This window comes from Doryrhamphus excisus, linkage group LG10 (assembly GCF_037039965.1).
Source record: "Doryrhamphus excisus strain RoL-2023G ecotype Guam linkage group LG10, RoL_Dexc_Guam_v1.1, whole genome shotgun sequence".
NCBI lineage: Eukaryota > Metazoa > Chordata > Actinopteri > Syngnathiformes > Syngnathidae > Doryrhamphus > Doryrhamphus excisus.
Window position 1 is genome coordinate 4,538,757 of NC_136366.1, and position 9,403 is coordinate 4,548,159.

Sequence of the window (9,403 nt, forward strand, 5' to 3'; positions counted from 1 at the left end):
TCGTGTTTTTTTTCATGTTAAAAATGCTATAAAATTACATGTAATTTAAATTATATATCAGAAAACTGGCCGCACAAATCCAGGAATAGAGCAAGGGTGTTCAAAGTGTATTTTTTAATAACACATGATAAAAATGTCATTAAAAAGTTGCTTTTTGGAAAAAGCAACGATGATGACTTTCTTTACTACTTGAGCATGCTTTTATTTTTTAAAAATATATTTTTCTACTTTTGAGTTCAGCACTTTACACGTTAATTGAAACACATTACCTTGTTTTTTGTGGCTTTTAAATTTTATTTAAAATTTAATTTCTAGCCCAGCTCAAAGCTTACACGTCTCATCAGTCTTTGAATAAATAAATTTAAAAAAACACGTGAACGCGCCACTGTTGTCAAACCGGAAGTGAGAGCGGAGGTCCTACTTGAGCAGCTCGTAGACCTTGCTCCGAACCGCGGTGCCTCCCGGCCCGGCATGGACTATGGACCTGGAGGAGGCTTTCCAGGTGGTCGGGGAGTTCGGGGCCTATCAGAAGCGAGCCGTGTGCACCCTGGCTCTGACCCAGGTAAGACTTGACCCGGGTTAAAATGTCAACAAGCAGAGCGGTGACGTAGAGGCGACGTGGCGCTAACCGCCTGTATGGACTTGCCATGCACAACATGTAATGAATATATAATATATATATGACGTCACAAGCAACGCTTTTTAAATGTTATACATCCGTACACAACATGCGTTTGAAAAAATGCGAGTAGCAGTTGCAAGCCACAAGCTAGTTTGTATGCCGAGCTAGACTGCGGTCTTTATTGTGGTTGTGTGAAAATATATTTACCCCAAAACAATACAATGTCGTTTTAATAACATATTTTAGAGTAACCTGATTCTAAAACATCTTTTGTGTATTTATCTCCAACAAATCGGTGTTGACGGCGGTGTGGACTGATGACGTACCCTTATATGGGGTCGCTTCTTGATGACGTAGAAAGATGCAACACCGCTACAAAAGGAACAAAATGTTGATTATTTGACGTCTTTGTTGGCAAAGAAGACCAAACTATTGATTATTTTTAATATGGTAGGCAAAAGAAAACCAAAATATAGATTATTTTCAGTTTTGCTAACAAAGCTAAGACCAAAATGTTGAATGTTTCTCATCTTGTATTAGCAAAAGAAGGCAAAGTTATTCCTTTAATCTTTCTTGGCAAAAGTCGATTAACATCTTCCTTAAGAAAATCTCATTAATTATTAATAATTATTTTTCATCTTTGTTGGCAAAAGAAGTGAAAAATATTGATTGTATTTCAGCTTTATTGTCAAAAGAAGACCAAAATATACATTATTTTTCCTTTTTGCTGTCAAAATAACGACCAAACTATTGATTGTTTGACATCTTTGGCAGCAAAAGAGGGCAAATAGTGATTATTTCTCATCTTTGTTGGCAAAAGAAGTGTGAAATATTGATTGTATTTCAGCTTTATTGTCAAAAGAAGACCAAAAAGACCAAAATATAGATAATTTTTCCTCTTTGCTGTCAAAATAACGACCAAATTATTGATTGTTTGACATCTTTGGCGGCAAAAGAGGGCAAATAGTGATTGTTGCTCATTTTTGTTGGCAAAAGTGTGAAATATTGATTGTAGTTCAGCTTTATTGTCAAAAGAAGACCAAAATATAGATTATTTTTCCTCTTTGCTGTCAAACTATCGAACAAATTATTGATTGTTTGACATCTTTGGCGGCAAAAGAGGGCAAATGGTGATTGTCTCTCATCTTTGTTGGCAAAAGAAGCACAAATATTATTTTCATTGGCAAAAGAAGACCAAATTTTATTTTTTTAATCTTTATTGGCAATAGAAGACCAAAATCCTGTTCTTACAAAAATCTCTGTTTGTTATGTGTCATCTTTGTTGTCAAAAGAAGTTTGAAATACTGATTATATTTCAGCTTTATTGTCAAAAGAAGACCAAAATATAGATTATTTTTCTTTATTGCAGTCAAAATAACGACCAAACTATTGATTGTTTGCCATATTTGGCAGCAAAGAAGGGCAAATAGTGATTGTGTATTCATCCATGTTGGCACCGGAATACAAAATATTGATAGTTTTTCATCTTTGTTGTCAGAATAAGATGTCAGGTTTTTATGATTATGATTTATGAATATCATCTATAAAGGACGTAGCAGCTTTGACTCTTTGGGAAAAAAGGAAAGGGGATGTTCCAAAGCGCAAACATGTCAAGATGTGTATAAAAATGTATTTCAGCTGTATATGGCCTGTCAGTCCATGTTGATGGTTCTGATCGGAGCGCCTCCAGACGTCCACACGCAGCAGCAGAACGGCCTCCAGTCGTCCGTGGCGCTCTCCGGGGATGTGGACTCCATCGTGACAGAGGTGAAGAACATCAGCAGGTGAAGTGGATGCGTGAAGAAGCTCTCTAATGAGCACCGGGTCCTCCTTACTTCCTCCTCAGTGGCTCCTGGTCAAGCAGCAGGCCTACAAGGTCAGCTTAGCGGGGTCGCTCTTCTTTGCCGGCCTCCTCCTGGGCAACGTGATCTTTGGGCCGCTTTCAGACAAGATCGGCAGGAGACCCGTTTACTTGGCGGGTAAGCGTTCAATCCGGTGTCACGCTTGACACGCAGACTTAAGCGACCTTAGATGTCTTCTTGCAGGGCTTTTATTTGAGGTGCTCTTCGGTTACATGACGGCGGCGGCGCACAGCTACGAAGTTTTTGCAGCGTCCCGCCTCATGGTGGGCCTCATGAACGGCGGCATCGGCCTGGTCTGCTTCGTGCTCACACAGGAGTACGTGGGCAAGTCCTACTGGGCCATGACGGGTACGAAACCTCGCAACACATCGCCACGTGTGTTAGACTAGAAAACATCTCCCATGCTTTTCTTTTGGCAGGAACGCTAACCAGTATGACCTTTGCGGTCGGCATCGCTCTCTTTGGAGCGCTGGGCTACGTCATCAGGCCCTGGAGAACCCTGGTCTTTGTGGCCAACTCTTCGGGCGTTCTCTGCTTCCTGTTGTCAGTGTGAGTGCCTCACAAAACCGCTTCGACTTCGACTTCGAACAGGCGGCTGAAGTTTGACGGCGTCCTCTCATTTTCCCAGCACGCTTCCAGAGTCTCCACGCTGGCTGTACTGTCGGAACCAGACGGGGCGGGCCGAGGAGGTGAATGTCTTCCTCATACCATCATGCGACCAGTAGAGGGCGTACTTAGTTCAGAAACCAGCTTGTAAAACATTCTACACCAGACCTATGTTAAGAGGTTTTATATCAGGGTCTCAAGCTCAATTTACCTGGGGGCCACTGGAGCTAGGGTCTGGGCAAGGCTGGGCCGCATCAGCCCCCCCCCCCCCCAAATAAATAAATAAATAAATAATAAAAGGGCAAATAATAAAAACTTAAGAAACCACATATAGTTGGTGGGTAGACAAATTATTTTTTCAGATTAAAATGAACAAAGCATTATTAGAGCCTTGTAGACATGACAAAACACGACTATAGTCACATTTATACTCTTTTTATTTACAACATATTGCGCAACTGCAGGGTCTTGAGACACATGCTAACTCGCAAACTAGAGAGCTAGCGACCTAAACGGTAGCCTTCAGGTTATTTCCTTTAAACTTAAATAGCCAAAAACTTACCACTTCCACACGGATAGGGAGGATAACTATTAACAGTTATTTAACCTTTAACATGAACATTAATCAAACTTAATAATTTTTTCTGGGTACATGATACCATACAGCATCCATATCAACCTAACATTAAACTTTCATATCAAGGCGGGGGCCTCAAACTAGTCTCCTGCGGGCCACATTTGGCCCGTGGGCCGCGTGTTTGAGACCCCTGTTTTATATATTTCATTCATCAAACATTTAGACAGATTTGTGAATAACGTTTGAGAGAAATGCAGATATTGTTTATGTGGAATTAATTTTAGATCTCTAAGTCTATCTCATGAAAAATGGGAGCAAAAACAAAAGTGTTCCGTGTATATTTTTGTTGAATCTATATTTAGAAAAAAAACAGTTGCGGGCCATAAATGGCCCCCAGGCCGCACTTTGTACACCCCTACTTTAAGAGTCTCAAATTGTGGCTGTTTGTTTTCATTGCAGGTCCTGCGCTACATGGCGCAAAGGAACGGTAGCCCCGCCCCCAACCTGACCCTGCGGCGAGTGGGTGGAGCCAAGGGCGGTAGCGACAAAAGCACTGGAGTCCTGCAGCTGGTGACCCACCCGGTTCTCCGCTTCAGGACGGTGGTCCTGATGTATGTCTGGTGAGGAGAACTTTTTTTTTACAGATCTTTCCCATCCTGTATCTCTGGCTGTGTTCGAATACTTAGTACTACATACTTATACTTACTTACTTACGTACTACCCATACTATCCACACTCCATACTGCATACCCAATCCATTAGACAGTATGCAAAGCGTTTACTACACTACAGCGTACTACATTATAACCCATGATGCATTGCGCTCCTACCCGAGCCGAAATCAACAGGCTGAAGCTGATTTCACTTTAGCTCTAATTTTTTTTAAATAAAAAAATAAACAAAAAAAATTTAAGCTAGCCGAAGTGAGCAACGCACTTCAGGTTATTGTCATACAAAAAAAGTAATACAAAAAAATTACCCCCCCCTCCGCCAGGGCTGCATGGCGGTCGAGTGGTTAGCGCGCAGACCTCACAGCTTGGAGACACAAGTTCAATCCCATCCTTGGGGTTGTGTGGGTTTTCTCCGAGTACTCCGGTTTCCTCCCACAAAAACATGCTAGGTTAATTGGCCACTCCAAATTGTCCATAGGTATGAATGTGAGTGTGAATGGTTGTTTGTCTATATGTGCCCTGTGATTGGCTGGCCACCAGTCACATGGTGTTGTGATATACTGTAACTGATGGATTGGTATTTCAGAAGTGAAATGAGGTTTGTTGGATTAACACAGGGCTGCATGGTAGAGAGTGGTTAGCGCAGGCCTCACAGCTAGGAGATCCCAGTTCAATTCCACCCTCGGCATGTTCTCCCTGTGCATGCGTGGGTTTTCTCCGGGTACTCCGGTTTCCTCCCACATTCCAAAAACATGCTAGGTTAATTGGCCACTCCAAATTGTCCATAGGTATGAATGTGAGTGTGAATGGTTGTTTGTCTATATGTGCCCTGTGATTGGCTGGCCACCAGTCACATGGTGTTGTGATATACTGTATGTAACTGACGGATTGGTATTTTTAGAAGTGAAATGAGGTTTATTAGATTAACACAGAGCTGCACGGTGGATGAGTGGTTTGAGCAGGCCTCACGGCTAGGAGACCCGAGTTCAATTCCACCCTCTGCCGTCTATGTGTTGAGTTTTGTGGGTTTTCTCCGGGTACTCCGGTTTCCTCCCACATTCCAAAAACATGCTAGGTTAATTGGCCTCTCCACATTGTTCATAGATATGAATGTGAGTGTGAATGGTTGTTTGTCTATATGTGCGCTGTGATTGGCTGGCCAGTCACAGTATGAGTAGTATGTAAGTATGCGGTTTCGAACACAGCCCACGACTTCTATTGGTGGATAAACACAGGAAGTGTTTGTCTACATGTGCACGTGTGTTGTCAGGTATGTGTGCAGTCTGGTGTATTACGGCCTGACGCTGGGTGCCAGTCAGACGTCTGGAAGTCGTTACGTGAACGTGGCCATGTACGGCCTGGTGGAGCTGCCCGCCTACCCGCTGTGTGTTTACTTCATCAACAAACACTGGTGAGACACACTGGAACTACTGGATCTGAAAGACCGGTGGAGAGACGCGCTTGATGGTGTCTTTCAGGGCCGGCAGGAAGAAAAGTATGTCCGCCTTTTTGTGTCTGGGTGCTTGTGCCTGCCTCTGCACCATCTTCATCCCAGACAACACAGGTGAGAGAACATGCTGAGATATTTTGTCGCAGTGTTATTTTTCGAAAACCTTATTTGTTGTTTTTCATAATAATGATTTTTTTGTGTGTGTGAATGCCCACAAGGGCACATTTGAAAATATTTTTTCTTTGATATTTTAGCTAAAATGATGTTAGCTTGCCATGTCATGAGAACCAGATTTGGCCGCTTGTGAGCCCCTCCCCCGGGCCTGGTATCCCACGTCCAGGCGAGGTGTGGTCCCTCCTCTTGCTTTTAGAAAACAATATTTTTTTCTTTCTAAAATATTATAATTTTTTAACGCGAGTAAATTTTCATTTTTTTACTTTATGCTCATTCCTTTTGTTGATACAATACAAAACATTTTCTTTGAATATTTTTACTTTATTTTTGTCAATTACAGCCATTTTTCCATTTTGGCTGGAAATTTTTTTCTTGTGAATTTTCTTCTCATAAATATGACTTTATTGACACATTTTCACTTTATTCTGATAACATTCTCATAGTCTCATTTTGTAAAAATTATAACTTTTTTATAATTTTTTTTCATAATATATGATTTTTTTATTATGATGTTTTTACTTAATATTTCAAGTATATGCTACTAAAATTATGTTATTTTTCCTCATAATATTTTGAGTTTATTGCGGTAAAATCAAAATGTTTTTCTTGTTAAATACAACTTTTGTCTTATTATATTTTGACTTTATTTTTGTAAATTAAAGCTTTTTTTCAACTTTAAAAAAAGGTTTTCCGCAAGCTAATTTTCCTAAAATTACAACTTTATTAATGTTTTGTTAGTTTTTTCATATGATTATGTTTTATAATATTATGCCTTCTTATTATACTGTTATATTATATTATATAATATATTATATTATATTATATTATATTATATTATATTATATTATATTATATTATATTATATTTTATTATATTATATTATATGAATAATTATTATAATTATAATTTATAATATAATATATAATTATATTATAATATATAATTATATTATAATTTATTCATAATTCCCAAACTCTTTAAACTTTCTTTGTGTGAATGTTCCTCTCATAAATCTAACTTTATTCCCAGAGACGTCGCTGGGCGCCACGTTGGCGCTTTTAGGAAAGCTGATGGTGAGCGCGGCCTTCAACATCGCCTACGTTTACACGTCAGAGCTCTACCCCACCGTGGTCAGGTGAGCGTGACCACGTTCTTCATGACATCGCTAGCATTTTTTTTTCACCATTGAAACCTTTCAGGAACGCCGGCCTGGGAGTTTGCTCCATGTCGTGCAGGGTCGGAGGAATCCTCGCTCCGTTTGTTCCCGCCACGGTGAGTAAGGCGCTTTCTTCTTCTTGAACGGAAGACGTGTGGATGTTGATCAGGGGCCCGCGTGTCTTACAGCGAGCATTGGCCGCGTCCATGCCCTTTACCGTTTTCTGCGTAAGCGGCCTCTCTGCTGGAAGTCTGGTCCTCCTGCTGCCAGAAACCTTGAACACGTCGCCGGCTGAGACTGTGGAAGAGCTCAGCACCGGCCGCAGCCGTGTTCTGGAGAACAAGGTCATTTTTCTTATGTAAATAGTATTACATCACCATCATGTTGTCTCTTCCCTCATAGCCTCCCACTGTGACAATGATTGAGCAAACAATATAGAAACCTGTTTGCAATCTTCAAACAGTCACTGAACAATTACTGACACCTAGTGGCCAATGCAGAATGCTACATCCACAATTATATGCTTTCTCTGCCTTGTATTTGTATTTTAGTTTATTTATTAGTTGTGGCATGTTCTACCCGTTCATGCGTGGGTTTTCTCCGGGTATTCCGGAGAATTTCCTCCCACATTCCAAAAACATGCTAGGTTAATTAGCGACTCCAAATAAATCCATAGGTATGAATGTAGGTGGGAATGGTTGTTTGTCTATATGTGCCCTGTGATTGGCTGGTGCCTTTCGACCGAAGTCAGCTGGGATAGGCTCCAGCACATCCCCGCGACCCAAGAGAGGATAAGCAATATAGGAAATGGATGGCAAGTTAATGATTTTTGTATTAACATCAGCAGACACTTAGCACTACCTAGTTAGGTGTTGCATGCTGATGTTAGCATGGTGACCTTTTAGCCGTGTTTATAGTAAGTCCAACCCATAGAAACAATTGTGCTATCATGCTAGTAGCATTTTTACCATTTTTATGAGCATCATCATCAGCAGACATTTGGGTGTTGCATGCTGATGTTAGCATAGCATCCTTAGTATCCTTAGCATGCTATTATTTTTAGCATTTTCATTAGTCTTAACATTGACAGACACTTGGCAGGACAATGCTAGGTGTTGCATGTTAACATTAGCATGTTAATGTTCGCATGGTAGGACTTTTTGCCATTTTTATGAGCATTAACATCGGCAGACATATAACATTACCATGCTAGGTATTGCATGCTACTGTTAGCATAGTAGCCTTTTCAGACGTTTTATAAGTAGAACTAATAGAAACACTTAGTTATCATGTTGGGTTAGCGTGCTAATTTAGCATGTTAGCATTTTAACCGTTTTCATTAGAATTTACATTGTCAGACACTTGGGACGACAATGCTAGGTGTTGCATGTTAACATTAGCATGTTAATGTTCGCATGGTATGACTTTTTGCCATTTTTATGAGCATTAACATCGGCAGACATTTAGCACTACCATGCTAGGTGTCGCATGCTACTGTTAGCATAGTAGCCTTTTCAGACCTTTTATAAGTCGAACTAATAGAAACACTTATTTATCACATTGGGTTAGCATGCTAATTTAACATGTTAAATTTTAACCATTTTCATGAGAATTGACATTGGCAGACACATAGCACTGTCATGCAATGCTAATGTTAGTATTTTTAACATGCTAACATTAGCATAGTAACATCATGGACATTCACATGCTTGAAAATGCCTAATTTGGGTCAAGAATAAAAATAATTTGATTAAATATGAAACTTTTTTTCGTAATATATACTGTTTTTGCCTACGTGACCAAGTGTTTATGTCCTCGCCATCCAACCTTCTAACAAGCTGCTTTCATGTTTGGTCCTCAGCCTCTTCTGTATGAAGATGGGAGGTAGGAATCAAGCCTCACATGAAGCCACTGTCATCGTCTTCATCAGCCAAGCAACGGGGCCGACTTCACAACCGGTGATCCCACTGGAGTGGGAGACAACGCGGCCTTCAGATTGAATGTTGCCTTTGACTGTTTGTTTGATGTTAATGTCTATTTTTATGAGACGTTTTCTTTATTGTTCTGCTCAAAAAGTGAAAGTGGACTGCTTTGAGCCTCATGCCACCGTGTGGTTAACCGCTTTATCCGTGGGACAAATTTAAAAACATTTAGTGGTGTTCAGTTAATTAGGGTGACGAAATAAAAAAACGTTTTAACAAACTGTCTTTGCTAACTTTGATGCACTTCCAGTTGTGGCCACTTGGTGTCGCTGTGAAGCCCCGAATGTGTCAGCTGAGAAAGAG

At 40.4% G+C, this 9,403-nt stretch overlaps 1 protein-coding gene across 1 annotated transcript; it reads left to right on the top strand.

The window, feature by feature from the left end:
- The first annotated feature begins 378 nt into the window (after nucleotides 1-378).
- Nucleotides 379-9,325, top strand: slc22a15 (solute carrier family 22 member 15). The gene is made up of 13 exons (XM_058058383.2): nucleotides 379-562; nucleotides 2,261-2,389; nucleotides 2,469-2,601; nucleotides 2,668-2,832; nucleotides 2,904-3,033; nucleotides 3,113-3,173; nucleotides 4,127-4,287; nucleotides 5,609-5,749; nucleotides 5,817-5,902; nucleotides 6,992-7,097; nucleotides 7,162-7,234; nucleotides 7,307-7,462; nucleotides 8,980-9,325. Exons 1-13 carry the CDS (start codon nucleotides 479-481, stop codon nucleotides 9,004-9,006), a joined length of 1,452 nt encoding a protein of 483 aa, XP_057914366.2. The 5' UTR covers nucleotides 379-478; the 3' UTR covers nucleotides 9,007-9,325.
- The last annotated feature ends 78 nt before the right edge of the window (nucleotides 9,326-9,403 follow it).

Bases quoted from the DNA above. Each gene is read 5' to 3' on its own strand.
- slc22a15 (XM_058058383.2), top strand. From the start codon at position 479: ATGGACCTGGAGGAGGCTTTCCAGGTGGTCGGGGAGTTCGGGGCCTAT. The intron at 3,174-4,126 runs GTGAATGTCTTC...TTTTCATTGCAG, and splicing joins AGACGGGGCGGGCCGAGGAG to GTCCTGCGCTACATGGCGCA. The intron at 4,288-5,608 runs GTGAGGAGAACT...GTGTGTTGTCAG, and splicing joins GTGGTCCTGATGTATGTCTG to GTATGTGTGCAGTCTGGTGT.